General features: G+C 47.7%; 1 protein-coding gene across 4 annotated transcripts; it reads right to left on the bottom strand.

Moving 5' to 3' along the window:
* Positions 1-651: 651 nt before the first annotated feature.
* hnf1ba (HNF1 homeobox Ba) lies at positions 652-14,559 on the bottom strand. 4 transcript variants are annotated; one of them, XM_048981985.1, is made up of 10 exons: positions 13,871-14,559; positions 10,563-10,762; positions 9,516-9,789; positions 9,184-9,416; positions 5,275-5,435; positions 4,958-5,084; positions 4,657-4,839; positions 4,440-4,558; positions 3,934-3,978; positions 652-2,459 (listed from the first exon to the last, which is right to left on the bottom strand). In XM_048981985.1, exons 1-10 carry the CDS (start codon positions 14,242-14,244, stop codon positions 2,439-2,441), a joined length of 1,737 nt encoding a protein of 578 aa, XP_048837942.1. In that variant the 5' UTR covers positions 14,245-14,559; the 3' UTR covers positions 652-2,438. The 4 variants fall into 4 exon arrangements, with proteins under 4 accessions (XP_048837942.1, XP_048837939.1, XP_048837943.1 ...); XM_048981982.1 differs by having other exon boundaries at positions 652-3,978; XM_048981986.1 differs by lacking the exon at positions 13,871-14,559 and adding an exon at positions 11,916-12,346 and having other exon boundaries at positions 652-3,978.
* Positions 14,560-18,374: the final 3,815 nt, after the last annotated feature.

Below are 18,374 nucleotides of genomic sequence, written 5' to 3'. Positions count from 1 at the left end.
GAGAGGATGGGGAGGAAATGGACCAGCACAGTACAGGCAGAAGACTGGTTTCCAGCATGGTACTAGGGCCGTCCACTGTTTGACCTCAGAAACATCAGAGGAAGCCTTCGCTTCTCCAGTACGGGCGCCTCAGAGCTACTGCTCACCTTTCCATTGACACCTTAAATCAACTGTCAGCCAGCTTGCTTCAACTGTAAACAACGGAAACACTAGTTTGCAAAGAATTTCCCACGTCAGTCAGAGTCCATACTGGCCCGTTCACAGCACAACGAAATCCTTACGAAATCCACATATTCCAAACCATAAGCTTCAGCTTCAACTAAGACGACGTCCTCTTCCGTCACTCTCCCTGCCTCCCACACATCTCTCACACACAGCGCTCTTAGATCAGAGAGCTTAAACAAACAGAATCTGCTGGAGCCTGGATGCTCACCTGGTCAATTACGAGCATTCCTAACAAAGTCGTCACGAGGAAACGACCTACCGAAAAAAAGGTCAACGGGAGAAAAAAAAAGAAGGAAGACATACCTGCCCCAAGGCCATGGAGCTGAGCTCAATGCCCCGGTTTCAACACTGGCTGCACGCGGCCCAATGGGGACAATGGAGGAATCACATGACCACACCCCACAAATGAAAATAACCATCATTCAATTATTTGGAAAAAAAAAGTTTTACTTGAAACAATGACTTTACAACAAAGTATAAATAATGATTTTAAAAGTTTGATTTCCATTTTTATACAAAAATAATACATCAAAGACATAATCATTTGTGGTGTTTTTCCATCTACGGTATAACCCGGTAGCCCGCCCCCACCCCAATCAGATGGCAGGTCTTCACAGATAAATGAGGATGGCAGGAAAAGCTCCGTGACCTTTTTGTAAGAGCGACGTTTGGTCGCCGAGAAGACGACGTGAGGATGCTGGAGTCAGACGTGAGGGACAATTTATGCCTGAACCTATAACTAGCCCTTTATTTATAACCCGCAGGAATTTCTGCAGCATGACATGCCCCCCCCCCCATAACAGGTGAACAAATACACCTTCAGAAAGCCCCTTAAACCAACCTCCTCTGCCTCCTTTTTCCACCTAAGGGTTCCTGGTATTTAGAGGTTGAATACGAGACTGTTTGTTAATGCGGGGGTGCTGGGGGGGTGGGGGGCATTTCTCAGACTCATCGGGACCCATCGCTGCCCTTTCATCTCTCGCCCCCCCCAGCATATTACGTCCTGATAATTACTGTTTTGCTTGGAAATAGCCGAATGTTTGTGTTGCTACGGAGCGAGACGACGACTCGCGCAGCTGGAAATTAAAAGGGCCATCTACAGATCAGCCCACAGGCTGCTCACGGCCCCGAGTGGGTTTGATCCAGCCATGGCCGCCTGAAACTGTGGGCCGCACCCCCTAATCGCAGGATTGGCCTTGAGGACGCTGGTGTGGGGCCACGCTCTCCGATCTCAGCCGGGTCTCTTTAGTGATTCTCGATGCGTTCATCCGCCAAGAATCACCTCTTCACCTTCACTTACGAATCTTCATCTCTTTACACGCCGGAAAAACTTAAACTGATAAAAACCCTAAAGGGATGAAGGGGGGAGGGACATCTTAGCGTGACCAGTGACATTCAGGTTCAGATCTGTCACCCCACGACGGCACCTTCACTGATTGGTCACACACGCTCTTCAGATAGATCTTTTTCCATCACGCAAAGTGCCAGAAACATCCAGATTTGGGGCCGGTGGGCATTTCTTGCCAGGGTCACTTTCAAAGGTATGGACGCATATAGAAAGTCACATGGAAGACTCGGTACAACTGAACAGGAAAGGGGAAGCTGCTGAGGTCATCCTCCAGTCATGTGACCCACGGTGATGGGGGCAGGTTACTGATTGTCATACGCTCACAAGGTTTCCTCCCCCTGGAGTCTCACTGATGGCGATGGCTCTGAGACAGCCAGCTCGGATGGGAGCCCCACCACCCATCTGGGGTGTCCCCCCCTGCCTGCCCATCCCACCCGCCTCGGGATGGACATGCACATGCACCCACACATCTCCTGCCTAATCTGACTATTCACCTTGTTCTAAATATCTCTAACACAGATAGCATAAGAAGGGTCACTCTCCTTCTTCCGTTTGCAGGATAGAAAATAAAAATACTGTTTTCCTCTGGAAACGCCTCCGAGAGCAGCGGCTGCGTCCTAAGCCCACGCTCCGCAGGAAGCCCTGCAGTGTCCCATTCCTTTGGCTCGTTCAGCCATCTTGTTCTTCATCCCATGTGGCGACACCTGCTAGGCCCTTAGTGGTCTTTAGCGCCAGACCACCGCTCCTCAATGTCCAGAAAGTCGGTCATCAGAAGCTGGCATGGTCGCCGTGGCGAGAGGGGGTGGGGGGGTTGGGGAGGGGCGCATTCCCATTGCCTGGCGCCGAGGAAGTCAGGTATGTGTGGTCACCAGGCTTGCAGAGGACACTGCGAGAAGAGAGGACAGGAGGGAGTCAAAAACAGGAAACAGGCCACCAACGGCAATCGAGACGCCGCAGTGCTGGCAAATCGGCGGCCAATAATCACAGCTGCGGAATCACTCCGGGGAAAGGTCTCATTCCAGTTCGGCGCGTGACGGATTGGGCGCAGAGGCCACGGCGGATCTATTGGCCATAAACCACATGCCACACCTGACCAAATACACTCCCTTCCTTGTAATGAAAGGCCCGTGTTTCCACTGAAATTCTTTCTGATCTTCGCCTGCTTTTTTTCGACTCACGGGGTGGGTGTAGGGCAGCTGACCCTGTGCTGACCTACAGGCCAGCAAACAGCCCCACCTGATAAAGGTGGGCGACCAGCTGTCATTAGGTAAGTCTCTGACTGGCGGTGGGGGGGGGGGGGGCATCAGTGAGCAGGTGGTCTCAGCAAACAAGCAGGTAATAAAGGAGGAGCCGTCTGCAAGCGCGGCCTCCCCCTGAATCTGCACCACCCAGGCCAAATACACAGCCTGATAAGACCAGGAGGACCCACGGGCAAATATGCCCACTCAGCGGGGGGTAGGGGGCACGCCTCACACCCACAGCCACCCGGCACGCTTCAGTAGCCCCTTCAGCGCTACTTGCCGCGTTCGCCCAGCGATTCAGGAGCTGAGGTTTGGCTGACACCTGCTTTTACATTTGACTACCCATCATCCTCTCAGTGGCAGGAGTCTCAGAGGACAGGAGGGCGCTGGGAGGGGGGGGGGGTCTGGCTAAGGTGACAATTGCAGGTGCCCGTAAGAACACAGGTGCAGTGTGGGAAACTGCGGGTGTGAAAGTCACAGGGAACAGTGCCTTGGGAAGAGGTGGTAGAATGAGGGAAAGGCCTACATTCCCACTGCCTGCAGCCCCCCCCCCAAAGTCCGTAGCAGGCAAGCAAAGGCAGGGGCAACTCCAGTGGGGGGGGGGCACCTGAACCTGAGGGAGGGAGCAAATGAGTAGGGACAGTCTGAGCCATTGCACTGCCTAGGAGAGTCGACCACCGATTGGCCGAGGCAGCCTGATAACAGAGCGCCCTTACATGCATTATTTCCCATAATGCATCGCATTGGCATGTACGGTAACCACCAGCAATCCTTTCAGTGATCTATTACAGACTGAATGAGAGCTGCACCTCAAATCAAGGTTATCTGTGGGACGAGAACAGACTGGCATCAAAGCAATCTGGGGTTTATCTCATCTGCACAATGACGTCCCATGGAATTATGGGAAATTAAATGACCCAGAAGGCATGACATTTGGTCAGGTGCCGGCGGCAGTGCAGGTGATATTCTGCGATTGTGGTGGCCTTCAGCAGGTGACAGTGAGAGATTGAGAGTCACTGGGTGAAATCACCCTAAAACAGAAGGTGGTGCTGATTTTCTCCCAGGCATGCCCCCGCCCCAGTGCAAAGCCAAACCGGGCCGCTCGGACGGCGTATTTACCCAGGAGAGACCCCCCAATGGCACCATCTTGTTTACAGCTGTTTCCTGATGTGACAGGGATTAGAGAGGCTGTCAAACAAGGTCAACACACCCCCAGCCCCCAAGACATGCAATCCATGCTCTTTACGTGCCAAGTCTGTATAGGAAAAGATCAGCAATGAGAAGTTAAGACCAGGCAAGCTAGCCTGGGGAGTTAGCACAAGTGCACCTTTAGGGGGCAGCTATGCACCTAATACAATATGAAGCCAAACTGGTTAATGCATCTTTCTGCCAGGATTAACACAGAAGGTTAAGAGCTATGGGGAATTGTGCCAACCTCCCAGGTACCCAAGCTTCTACAACACATCACGTTCAGTGCAGAAGCACACAGTGAAGAGATGGACACAGTAAAGAGAGGGACTGTATGGACCTTATGGGGACCGGGACTTCACCACACAGACTGGCCAAGGAGGCCTGATTTGGGCCCGATTTGGGCCCCTGAGGGGGACGTGGCACCGGTGACTGACCTGCTTGCTGGATGACATGGAGCCAAGGGAAGCGATGCTGTTGGCGTCTGTCACCACCATGGCGGAGGGGAAGCGTGAGGGATGGGAGTACTGGGGGGGTTCCTGTTTGTGGGGGTACACTAGGAAAGGGAAGGGAAGGGGAACAGAGAAACAGCCGGTAGGTCACATGACCGCCACAGAGCACATCAGGCCGTATGCGGGGGAGTGGCGTACTCACTGTGTGAGTGCGTAACAGCGGCCATGAAGGGTTGCTGGGTCATGTGACTGGGCGCCTGCTGCATGAGACCCTGCTGGTGCGGGCTGTGCAGCTGCTGCGGGAACTGCACTGGCTGCAGGGCAGTCAGGCTGCCCGTCACACTGTTGATGACGGGTACGGTCTGCGCCTGCGAGGTGTTAAGACCTGGGGGGGCATGAACGTCAGCTGTCATCGGCTCTCCCAGCGGGGATTGGCATCCAAGCCTTAAACCAGAGAATTCCAGTAAATGAAGGTAATGGCAGAAAAAAAACCGGCTGCTCACTCTGTGCGATAGCCATGACCCCGGAGAGGGGCATGATCAGGTTCTGGGCCTGCTGGTGGGGGTGGTGGGAGCTGTGGATGTTGGTCAGCGTGCTGACAGGAGGCAGGCTTCCGCCTGACACGGGGATCTGCGGGGGGAGACACACAGACCCAAGGTAAGGCAGCCAGCCCACAGCGCTGGGCCCGGGCCCCCCCTAGCTGAAACAGAGCGGGCTCTGCACAGTGGTCCCATTGTGAGCCGTTGTCAGTGGGGCCCGGTGGGGTCACACAGGGGCCCTGCTTATCTTATCAGGGCTGAGAGAGGCCCTCCGTGCTCACCATCTTGGCATCAGGTGACAGCAGGCCATGGCCGGGGTCCAGTCCTCCCGGCGACACCTGCTGTAACACAGACTGGCTGGTAGCCATGGCATTGTTGCCATGGTGATTGATGGTCGTGGAGGAAGTGACCTCACTGGCTCCCTGCTGACTGTACCGGACCCCTATACGGAAAGAGTGGAAATTTGAGTTGGGAGGCCTTCCAGACGGACAGACAGTGATGATGTCACAGAGGCGTCGGCCGGCCTCGCTGCCACTCTGTGACTCAGACAGCAGAGCAAACAGAAACGGCTTTTCAGCCAGAGCTATCAGGCCCAGCACACCAAGGCCACGTCACACACACACGCACACACACACACACCCACAACGGTCAGATCTTTACCTGATCGATGAACGGAAAACAAAAGGAGCCGTGCGTGACACATACAGCTATGAAGCTGTCATATCACTCAGCCGCATATGGGCCCCGGGTCCATGGCCCAGGGGCCACACAGCCATGACCGCACCAGCCCCGCTGAGCGGCTGTTTGCTGAGCCACAAGCCCGGCAAGATAGCAGCAGAGCAAACAGCTGGGCTCCAGAGACACTGTCCGCGGTAGGTGCATTCCTGTCCCGAAGCGGCTGGCGGCCCAGCGCAGCCTCGTCTGACCAGAGACAAGCGTGTTTACACACGTAGGCCATCCCTGACCTGCTCATAGCACACAGCTCACCTACAACACGCCGTTGCTCACGTATGTAATTAGCCCGTCCAGAACCTTACTAAAGCCAGAAAACACATCACAGCTAAGGATACACTTCATTTCACCTTGATTCCACACAGTATTTACTAATGAGTCCGAGTGACATTGCCACACCTCCCTCCCCCCCCCCGCCTGGTCAATGGCGACAAGAGGCTGTAAACCTCTCACCCCCACATGGATGACACAATGGCTCGTAAAGATGCTGTTTTACAGCATCGTCACGCCTGTCCCCCCAAAAAAACCTCACTCTCTGTTCAGCCGCTACATCCCAATCACCCCCCCCAAAACAAGACACTGGAGAGGGATGTCTGGGATGTCTGCTGGCCCTGAGCCTAGTCCTCCCTATGCCCCCCCGCAGCCTGGCGCAGGCTCGCCTACCACAACCGCAGCAGGAATTCAGACCATAAACAGATACTAACCCTAGGTCAGTTTGCTCGGATCAGCTTCACTTGCTGTGGAATTTTATTCCTGGGACCAATGTGGACCTGACAGAGGTACAGAGGTCAGGAGCCAAGCCGTAGTTTACCGGCCAGCCTTAGCCACTACCGTCATTTCTGGAATTCTACACGGACTTTCGACATATATCTACAGCCATTAGTTTGTGGCGGTCAACCATAGACAGGATGTTGCAATCAGACCACATGTCCTTCAGGCACACTTAGTTGGACCCCATATCACTGGAGGCATGCTCAGTTAGACCCCGTGTTACTAAAGCCGCACTCAGTTAAACCTTCAGTCACTGCAGGTGTGCTCAATTGGACCCTCCGTCACTGCAGGCATGCTCAGTTAGGCCCTGCATCAGTCCAAGCTCGCTCAGTTGGGCCCTCAGTTACTGCAGGTGCGTTCAGTCGGGCCATAAGTCACTGCAGGGGTGCTCAGTCAGACCCCATGTCACTGCAGGCGCGCGCAGTTGGGCCTTCCGTCACTGCAGGCATGCTCAGTCGGGCCCTACGTTACTGCAGGCCTGCTCAGTCAGAATGTCCATCAACACACGCAAATAGTATCTCACATCGATTTCTCGACCTTCAAATGGCGGGTAGCAGGGAGGGGGGCTCATGAGAGATGGGAGAGGCAGGGAACTGCTGCTGGGGGCTTGAGCAGCTGCCGTAGGGGATGAAGGCCCCCCTTGCTCTCTGCAGGACACATGTAGTATAAACACCGACTCCCCCCTCTCCTCAGCAGGGGCCTTAGTGGACCCACTGCATATCAGAGACACTGGTAGGACACGGTGAGGCCTCTGTGACCCGGGGGGGTCAGCACACACATAAACATACACAAGACACTGGGTCTGTGTTGGTCCCATCGACTTCCATGTCAATGTAATTAACTCGCCTCAAGACAGCAGAAGTCTTAGACTTCTGATTCGTATTCGCCTCGTAAACATGGCAGCAGCACTGGAGCTGTGTTCATAGCATCTGCTGACTCAGCGCTTAATAAGACAGTTAAATTCATCCGGAAAATACAGATGCTGATGAAGACATACCCCGGCTCAGCTGAGCGAGGATGCAGGGGACCACGGGTAGCAGGTCGAACATGGAGAAACACGGGCAACAAAGGAACCAAATGGCTTAACTTTGGAGCATATCCATACTATAAAGAAGTAAAGACTTTCACCCAAAGCTAACAATGCTGTGGAGCTTATCAAAGAGCTTATACTGACCACCCCGCATAGAACGCTGCATTTCGGGGACGTGTCAGCCTCTCACGGCCCGGACCTCTGCCGCCTGCCTGTCTGCCCTGCACAGGACATCGCATTTCGGGGACGTGTCAGCCTCTCGCGGGCAGGACCTTCACCTCGACCCGGACTTACTGGGACTCGCTCTGGACCATTCCCAGAGTGCTACTGGCACCGGCAGCTGGCTGACCCAGGAGCTGAGAACAAGGGTCTTAACAGAAGCCCTGCTGACCGCCAGGCAGAAGACCCACCTCTCCAAAAAGGTAGGCAGGGCGACCCACCTGATCTCAAGTTTGGGATTGGCAGCCCATGTTGCTAAGAAACCGACCCAAAACCACCATCCGAGCCGACTCCATAGCAACCCAGTTCCCTCTACCATCTCTGAGGGCCAGCATAAGGTGGAGGCTGGACCAGGCCATCAGTCCTGTCAGACCAGAATGGAACCAATAGTTCTACAGACAGCTCCTGCTGGTGTCCTCTGTGCTATGACCAAGCCACTCTGCTCTGTGTGAGTGTGTGTGTGTGTGTGGGGGGGGTCTTTAAAAAGCCCTCCCTCCCCCCCCAGGCCCAAGAGAGATAAATGAACCTAGTTTACAGTCACTGCAGTCTTCTAATACACCACAGACAATAAGACCCCCTGTAGGGGGAGGGTACTGAATGGGGGGGGACCCCTTTATCAAAGGACTGGGAGATGTAGTAGCCGAAGGATTTAATTGTCAATTAAGCACGCATAATGCAGGCAGCACCATGACAACGCAAGGGAGCCCCGCGGGGCGCTATTGTCCGGAGCAGGTTGGACGCTGAAAAACAGCTGATGCAGTAGGAAGGAGAGCGAGGGGAGTCTTGTAAGCCCCCCCCCCCCAGGAACCTGAGGTCACTGACTGGTCAGGTGTGCTGGAAAACAGTTCGTTTGCAAACAAACTCCCCACCTGCAGACCCGCGTCCAGTGACATCAGCTCACAGCAAGTTCTTTCATGTCCCTGATATGGCCCGATTGGCCTGCGCTGCTGCGGGCCCTGCGCTGCTGCGGGCCCTGCGCTGCTGCGGGCCCTGCACTTCGAGAGCCGACACGCACCACAGCGCCGTGAGTGGCCCCGACGGACCTCAAACGAACCCTCTTATTCCAGGACTCCTTGCCGCCTTGGCCGGCAGAATTTAGGGGACTCTCCCCGACCTCATCCCGACCTCCACATCCCAGGGCACAACATGCTCAGCCTGCCCACTGTGGGGTGGAGATTGCAGGTACAATTCGGATTGCTGCGGAGATCCGAATAACAAAGGCACTCACTCGCCCTTTCCTTCCCCCTCTGCCTATTCTTTCAGCGACCTGCTCCAACCGTTCCTCACAACAAAAAGCAAAAAAAAAACAATGTTGTCTCTCCGCCATGAGGAAACCCTGAGCCGGTAGAAGTCGGGGTTTAACATAAGTGAAAGGATCAGGGTCGTCAACGAGGAGCACGAAATCGAGAGTGATGGGCCGCGCCCAGGGCAGCGCTACCTTGCATCTTGTCTGGTGGGGAGGCACTGGGCTGCTGGTGGGGGGAGCTGTGGGACAGGAGGGAGTTCAGGTTGTGGGGGGTGCCGCTGTAGGCATCCAGGGCCAGCTTCTGCCGGAATGCCTCCTCCTTGCGGCGGTTGGCGAACCAGTTGTAGACACGCACCTCCGTGACCAGATTGGAGCCCAGACCGTGGGCTTTGGAGGGAGACACACCCCTCTGCAGGCACTCTGCCCTTGTGGGGGGAGTAGAAAGGAGGGGGGGGGGGGTCATGTCAGTGATCCAGGCGCAGATTCAGCAGAGCTCGCTGGTGCTCGGATCTAGAGACTCTCACCTGTTGCACTCCTCCACCAGCGCCTCCCTCTCCTCCTTGCTGGGGTTCTTCTGCCGCTCGTAGGCCTGGTAGAGGATTTGCTGGGACGCCGGCCCCCACTTGAAACGGTTGCGCCGCATTTTCTTGCAAGTGGGCTCGACGCCCGCTGCCTCGTCCCCGGGCTGCCCCAGGCTCTGCCCAGACTGACTGAACTCTGAGAAAAAGAACAGGACCTGATCCTGACTGCCCTTGCCTGTCAAATCGCTGCCAGAACCTTGCACTGCCTGGTTGAACTCTGAAAAATAAGAAAGGGCAGATTCAATCTGGGTCACAGGGCATCGAGCAAAGCACACAGCAGAGAAGCAGGAACGAGGAGGACGCGGAACGCACGGCAAAACAAACCACGTCGGCAACTTCTAACTGAACGAACCTTCCCTCTGTTAATGTGACATCACAACCTGTGGAATTGGTGTGGGGACTGGATTTAAATTCCATAAGGCATTCAGGATAACGCCCCCTTCCCGACCTTCACTCTCTTCACGTCATTATAATATGAGCTATAATATGAACTTGAATTTTATTTAACCATTTTTATCAGTGAGGGACCAGTCACCCTGTCTTGGGGTTAATGGCTTAACTCTACTTTGTTTATTCATGAGAGTACAACATGTGTTTCTAGAATCCAACTTATGTGACAACACAAATATAGAATCAATTTGTGACTTTTTAAAAGAAATACAATGACAAACAACAGAAAACAAAAACTTTGGGATTTTTTTTTTTGAAAGCTGAATCCACTCATGGACTCAAGTCCAAACTAAATATGGGAAAGCTCTGGATATTGTTTTTTTGCAAAAACACTGACGTCACGACAGGACAAAAAGCCAAAATCAAACGATTTTTGACGTTATTATACAACAAGCAGTCTGTGATATGCAATCAGTAAACAGTACTGCGGGAAAATATTTCATATTTGTATACTTCCTCAAAATAGCCAGTTCTTCTTTTTATACTTGTCGCTTAATTATGTCTGATAAAATGTTCTTTTTATAAAATAATTGCACTTACGTCGGAGGATCTCCCGCTGCTTCCTGACGTACCAGGTGTACAGCGCCGCGCGCTTCTGCGTCTTCATGGGCGTACCCTTGTTCAGGTGCTGGGAGAGGTGCGATTGGTTGAGGCCGGTGACGTCGACAACCTCGCGCTGAGGGATGTTGTGCTGCTGCATGTAAGCTTTGATCATACGCGCGGCGCGCCACGGGTCCTCGCTGCGGTGTGGCGTAAAGAGCACAGACAGAAATATCTTAGTTAAAGTGACGCATGATGAAGAGATGCACATCAAAAACCGCACGGATAATACTTTGGAGCAGTAGCACTTATGATAAAGTATTGCATTAGTTATAGGCATCCGCTTGTTTATGATCGATTCCGTTCCATAGTCAAAGTGTTCATAAAAGTTTAGTACCGCACACTAGAGAAAAAGACTTTATTAAGTCTCTGACTTTCTTTGAGTAACCATGATTTAAAGACAGACCCGCAAGAACAATTGCGAAGTACACTAATAAACGATCGTTAATCATTGTATCCCACGGGCCGTAAATACTTCCAAAGGTTACTGATTGCATTTCGCTGGTAAAAATCCGCTGGAGTTTCATAACAGTCACAGATAGTGTCTCTTGTTCACATCAAATGGAAACTATTGAGCCGCAAACGCAGACCGGCCGTTAATTCATGGTGTAGGAAACTTAAAGTTTAGTAACACGCATTTAAGGGGGACTTCTTACCAGTTTCAACGAGACAATGCGCGTGGATTTAGAATTAAGAACTGTGTTTCTGCATGAAAATTGGATCGTCAAAAGAACACCAGTCTGGTTTTCCTTATTTTTCCTATTCGTGGCAAATTATAGGCCTATTTATGCTAAAACGGGGTAATTTTACCAATAGCAAGTTAATATTTTTTTCGTGTAAGTTGGATGAATTATTCAAACTATACGACATGCACAAACAGTCTGTTTTGGTTATTAAGATATTCCCCTAGTCTTACTGGAATTATTTGAGTCGATTTAATTAGGAAAAGTATTATTCATATTTTTTATTTTAGACTTAATATCTGTAAAATACATTTAACGTCTCTTTACATCGCAAATATCTAAATGTAAATGTAGGCCTAACATCAAATGCAAGAAAATTAATTATGATCCTTTCACATAATATGTTTAAAAGGGAATCTTTTGGAAATTTACGTTTTAAATCGGGAGACGACACTACATACACATTTTAAAAAAATTAAAACTACATCTTCTCCTTAAAATCGATACATCATATTGGAGATCTCACCGCACAATACCGCGCTACTAAATGAAAATTCACGACCCTGTCAAACTGCATTCAGGCCAGAACAGCAAAAAAATTAACACTTACCCCTCACATCAGATTTAGACTAAGTGGCGAATTGTCGTAGGAGATCACAAATCAACACTGTTGTTTGTTTTGGAGAATGCCGACATTTAACACTGTGAGTCTGGATATGTTGGTTTATAACGTTCGACAATGAATAACCCGATCTCTGCTCACTGTAATCGTACGCTACTGTGTATCTTTCAGTAGATGATTTATAGAATAAAATTAATAATAACTTAAGCACACGTGCTTTCGGTTTAATTTCAACGATGTCCTGTATTTGTTTATCTTATTGCGAGTGGCAACTACATTAATGCATTTCCTGGAAAATAAAGAAACCTTTTTTCAAAATTCCAATAAGAAGAAAAATGTTTGAAATGTATATTTTGAGCGCATACATTCAGTGAAGAAGTAAAACCACCATCACCAATAATAATAATTACAACAGCAACAATATTAGAGTATCATTATTAAATTACGCTCACTTTAAAAGATTTTGAGATTATATATATATATATATATATATATATATATATATATATATATATATATATTACATACACATACATACAAAATGTTAAACTAAACTAATAATGATAATATAATTAAAAACACGAGTGATCAATAATGGCACCTGAAACAACCGCTCCCGCTTAACATAAATAATCTACATTACAAGTTACAATTTAACAATATTTTTCGTTTCTTGGTATTATTGCTTCTCCTATAATTATTAATGCTGTGGCGAGAAAAAAAACTTTTAATTACAATCGAATATGCAAGTAAAATGAATGATTACATGTTTCCAGATCAATTGTAGTTTCCAATGCTTCACGCTAGCGATACTGGTTAATAATAAATAGTCGCTTTCTGTTGATAATTGGAATAGTAAAAAAATAATACGCGATGTGGATAATTAGTAACCAAAATACGAAAAGAACAGTGTTGGCGCGTTGTTTAAATATGTAAACACCAGGAACATCATTAGAATTTTCAAGTTTCAGTTGAAAGTATTTATTCGATTGACGAATAAATGACGCTGTAAATTTGCCTGAATCAAGTTTGTTAAAAAATAATGAAACATCTAAATTGTGGCCTACCGTGACCATTGAAACTGGCCGGGACAATATATTAAATTCATTACAATTCGGTATCATCCCATAGGGCTTGAGTGAATGGATTGGGGCGTATTGCAGAAAATATTAGAATATAATAACGTTCATGCGAAGCCCGCACAACCAAAGAGTCACTGCGGCGGGGTGCGGACACGAAAACCCAGCAGAAGTGAGCGGGTAGTGGGCTGAAAGTATCTGGGATCTCGATACGGACATGACGTGGATACAATCGGTACAAACGCTCTTGCTGTCTTTAATTATTTATATAATTTAATATTCTATGATTTTGTGTGTGTGTGTGTGTGTGTGTGTGTGTGTGGGGGGGGGGGGGGGTGTACACATAGTCAGAAATGCGTTTTCTTATGGCCTTTGCCAGACCTCATCTTTATGGATATTAAATCACACCCTTATGTTTTAGTGTTCAATGTTTAATAAAAAAATATCTCTCCAAAGTTAAAAGTCAGTTTGGCCCAGGATGTCACACAAAAGATGTCAGCTGGGTTTGCAAACTGATGTGCATACAACGATATGAAAAACGTCATTACCAGCATGTCTCACTGGAACATTTAAATCCCCTTTAGAAAGTGGCGCTTTTTCACTGGAAATCACATTTTTGCCTGCCGTTGACATTCTCACCATCTTAGGCCTGAGAATAATACAATGACACTTGCCCCGACCTGGGACTTAACGCCGGATAATACTCTGTTACGCTGCATGTCGGATTGTGTCGGATTGTCTCGCGGCCTACAACTGTAAAATATAAAGTATAACGCTCAACTTTTTAAATCTAGTTCAATTAATTCTTAAAGTCCATGCACTATTATATATACATTAAATTTCATTGTGAAATATGCTACTCACGATAACATTCTTTCCACTTCAGCCTTTTGCTCCACCGCCTCCTGCGTGTTAAGGGCCTGGAGCTCCTTCAGGATCGGGGGCGTATCGAAATCGTCCCCGTCCTCAGAGCCCTCGTCGCCCGAAAGCTTGTTCCCTTTGCTATGGCCGTTGGTCAGTGTATGGAACACAGGCTTTGAGTCCGAATCGCTCCCATTAATTTTCGACCCCGGCGGGGACATCTGTAAGTTTTCCATTTTAACTCCGAAGCCGGCTGGTGATGGGTCCATGTCATCCAGAGCCTGGATGAGAAGATCTTTGGTAACTCCGGAGTCCAGCAAGGCGCTCAGGAGCTCCTGCTGAAGAGGTGTCAACTTCGACACCATTTTGGAGAGCATTAAAACTCAGTGTTACCCGACAAAAAAGAACAGAGGAGAAAAATATATAGAAAAGAGAGAGATACGAGATGTTCTTTCCCCCCTTTCCCTTTCTCTCTCTGCCTCACTCCCTCGTCTCCAGCCTCAGAGCCTGAAATTGGGAGTCTCCAAAGGGCACCTGCTTGGAGGTCGTCGCGAGCTTGCCTGTCGGCTAGAATGATTTAATTTGCCATGATGCCTGAAGGAGGGCCGGCGATATAAAACAGCAATAAGTGGGCTGGCTTGTCCTGCATGCAAATGCTGGGAAAGTAAGCGTATTGACTGAGTGGCAGGTAGACGGAGTGTTTACACAGTACCTCCGGCGCTTTTATTGGCTTCGGTTATCTGTCAAACTTTACGTGAACTTTGGACTTGTTGGGCAAACGCTTTCTTAAAAGGGGTGGTATCGTATCCATGGTTTATTATGACCATTATCGCCGTTATTATTTCATGATTGTTGTTGTTATTGTTGCTGTTAGGTAAAACGCACGCTGCCCTTGAAAATATATGTACGTAAATCAGGTTTCATGCATAAACTCGGAGACCCCAATTTAATCGCACCAATTAGTCAACAACCCTCTAGAAAGAATCAATCATGGTTTTATTACCATTTAATTAATTGACTTAATGGGAAAGTTCTTTTTTGTATGACCCATTTAAATGCGCAAAACAAATGTTTAAGTGAAAAACAAGAAATATATTCTCCTAGTGATTATTATATAAAATTCTAATACAATTCCTTAGTAAGCCTGCATTTTAGATTTTATTAGTTTCATATGCATACATCTACATATACATATATGCATACATACATAAATACTTGTCTTGGCGTAGTGGGCGGCAAATACCAGGTTGTTAATGTTTCTTTATTTAATTAATTTTAACAAATTAATCACACCGCCATAAATAAGCCATAGATATATCAATAAATTACAGTTACATGGAATAAGATATAATGTAATATTGCGAAAAATTAGATTGTAGCTATGTTTTAATGAAAGTGCAGCTTGACACTTGTGCACATTAAATTGCAAGCTATGTTCGCAACAAATACCAGCGTGATGTTAAAGCCGTGATTAGTAAAATACCCCCTTTTATCTGAATAAACATTTGTGCAGGCACACTCTCCCAGAACAGATCAGGCTGTGATCCCGGCCAGTTCAAACGCTCAGGACGCACAATGGCGCGCGGGAGGTGGCACAAGTCCCTCCGGCGCGAGAAAAACGCTACAAAATGGCCCGCAAGGTGCACAGAATAAGTCGGGAGATCTCTCTGACCGGCGAGACCACGTTTCAAAATGTGGCGCTAAACGGTGAACGATATACTAGGCGCTCATAAAACAATAACCTATATAATAACTCCAATGCACTTTGTGTGACAGGTAGGCCTATGTCGTGACGTCTCTAAGAAAATAATCTAATATAATATATCGAATGAAAAAACCTAACTACCACAAATACATGGGCAAACCCATTCATATAGAAAGGGCGCGGAAGGATGGATATATCAGTTTGACATAATTTTCCGGCATCATGCAAAGATAAAATTTAAAATACAACCATGTTGCAGAGGTTATCATTTACCAATGATGCAAGCGATTTGTGTACATTTTACTCACACATGTTAAGGAATACTCGATGACTTAAACCAAAAGACCGGAAATAAACAGATGGAAACGGGAACGGCGATGCACCTGTACTGGCTCTATAAAGCAGGTACTCCGAAAATCACCGTGGGAGACCGTAATATTGCTCTGATTACTACCGCTTACTTGGCAATTGTATGGTGACTGTGTTATGATAAAATTATAATTCACACCTTTATGTAGGCCTAATATGAATGACAGGCCTACTGTTATATTAAACACAGAACAATGTATACTACCACTGCAATAGTGCAAATAAAATAAATAATAATAATAGATTGTATCGTATTATTATTGCTATTGCCATTGCTATTATTGCGTCTTTTAAACGATCTTTAATTTTTACGAATTGTGAATCTGGCAATTAAAGAAAACAAAGGATTTATAATTACAAAATATGTATTAAGATGAATACACCTCCAGATGCAATTTACATTTTAATGCCGACAACTATAAAACTGGGATAGCATGAACTTAACGAATAATAAAAAATGCAGAATATAATATGGATGCATGTCGTTTGGCTGCCGTCTTTATCGTGGGTAAAGCAACGTCGTGGCTGCCCACAGGTAATCCTCCCGCAATCACACGTTGAACGGGCGAAAACATCAACTAGGTAAAACTGCCAATATATACGGCTGTTTTATAAGAATCAAATCGAAATATACACGGTGGGAAATGAAGAGGAAAAGTTCAGTCAGTGATTAAATACGGTAAACCACACAAAGCGTGGCGTATACTGTGTATCATATGCTGAAATGAATATTTTATGTACGGCGTTTTTGTTTTTTATCATCATGCCTCACAAATGTTGCTACTGATCAGGCTACGGTACTGACGCAAACCGCTGAACTGAACAACAGATGCCCAAATATAATTTGCATCTCTTATTAGGCATAGTCTTCATTCGTTTTGGTAAAATAGGATCAATCATACACAAAGATGACAAGCAGCGTTTCACGGACAATCAGTAAAAAGAGGACGTACATATTTGCCAAAAGATGGTACAGTCGGATCTCGGGATAACAAAAAACAATTGATTGTTCCTATCGGGGTCTTTGTTCTTTGAAGACATTTAGTGTACTTGGAAAAAATCGTTCATCTCCTCTCCAAATTATTCACGAAACGCCTAGACCGACCAGCAGTTTGCCAGCACTAAAACCGTATTGTAGCAAAACAATTAAAATCTGCCCTTAACACTTCCTCGGAGCGGTATTTTCATTGTGGAAGTTTGTTGTCAGAGAGAGAAGGGCAATAAATTAATTTCGTCAAGCGTGCATTGAACGCATTGCCCTATCAACTATCTTCAGATCCCTGACTTAAATACTGTATTGTGTTCTGATTGTGTTCTGTCACGGAGATATTCTAAGTGGAGGACTGCTTGAAAGAGGCTATTAGACGATATTTAACTGGATTTTGCAATCCCATCCTGAATAAAAATATTGAAAAGAGATATAGTGAGGCAACGAACGTCAGTTAATCCTTAAACCACAAATACTTACATATTATATTATATTGTATTATATTATATTATATGTGTGAGTATTTTATGTATGTCACGTAAAAGTCGCTTAAAGTATGTCCGAAGACACCGATTCCGTTTTCTGCTCCGAAATAACTGAAGAGTGGCTACGCTGTCAAAAATTAACGACAAATAATAACAAGCGGCAAAAACCATTTATCCAGAAAGCCAAGCCTCGGCTTCGGTGGAGCGGAGCGAAGTGCCAGCGAAGCACGGACGGCCCGAAGACTCTCACAGAGATTAGCGAAACGGGACAGTTGGGTGACCTGGACAGTGACGGACCGAGGCAGTTAACACGTTGTACACCTGCTGGTCTTGGAATAACATAAGTCGGCGAAACGCTATTATATCCCTTGCTCCCACCATGATGAAGTACTGAAAAAGTGATTCTCACTCTCCAAAGGCTTCCCTCCTGTATGCCACTTCACACATAAAGTATATGTAGAGATATAATAACCATCAGTGATTAGGACAGTTCATCTCCTTGCGATAGGTTTTGGTTTTTACCTACTACAATTGTCCAGTTCCTCTTAAATGTACGGCCTGCTGCTTCTCACCTGACCCCTCTACGGCTAACAATCCCCAGTCATGGAACATGGCCGCCGGATCGATGGAGGAACTTGTTCCAGAAAATGTAAGGTTTGTTTTGGCGCTGAGCGTACCATTGTTCCACCATTACTGCAGAGGGCTGTAACGTGGAGCACTTCAGAGGTCCGATTTGTGTTGGACAAATCCACAAGGACCTTAGATTATTCCTAACGTTATCTCTATAAAAGGCCTTTAGCTGAACACGTCAGCGACACAGGCTGTCTCCAGAGCAGGCCCGGGGTTCAGATGGGCTATCTCTGCCCCGTCCTGTGCTTTCCGTGGCTGACCCATGTGAGACTCAATTGATGGTTCCCCATTGTGCTGGGATTGTAGAGGGACCAGGATAAGAATGAGCCA

This window comes from Brienomyrus brachyistius, chromosome 17 (genome assembly GCF_023856365.1).
Source record: "Brienomyrus brachyistius isolate T26 chromosome 17, BBRACH_0.4, whole genome shotgun sequence".
Taxonomy (NCBI): Eukaryota; Metazoa; Chordata; class Actinopteri; order Osteoglossiformes; family Mormyridae; genus Brienomyrus; species Brienomyrus brachyistius.
This window is presented reverse-complemented; position numbering and strand designations above follow the sequence as displayed.

What these genes read in the sequence shown, in the direction of transcription:
- hnf1ba (XM_048981982.1), bottom strand. Translation starts at nt 14,244, where the DNA reads ATGCTCTCCAAAATGGTGTCGAAGTTGACACCTCTTCAGCAGGAGCTC. An exon ending in GCAGCGGGAGATCCTCCGAC is followed by an intron (nt 9,790 to 10,562) that starts GTAAGTGCAATT and finishes CTTATTTTTCAG; the next exon opens with AGTTCAACCAGGCAGTGCAA. An exon ending in CCATGTCATCCAGCAAGCAG is followed by an intron (nt 3,979 to 4,439) that starts GTCAGTCACCGG and finishes CTGTCACATCAG; the next exon opens with GAAACAGCTGTAAACAAGAT.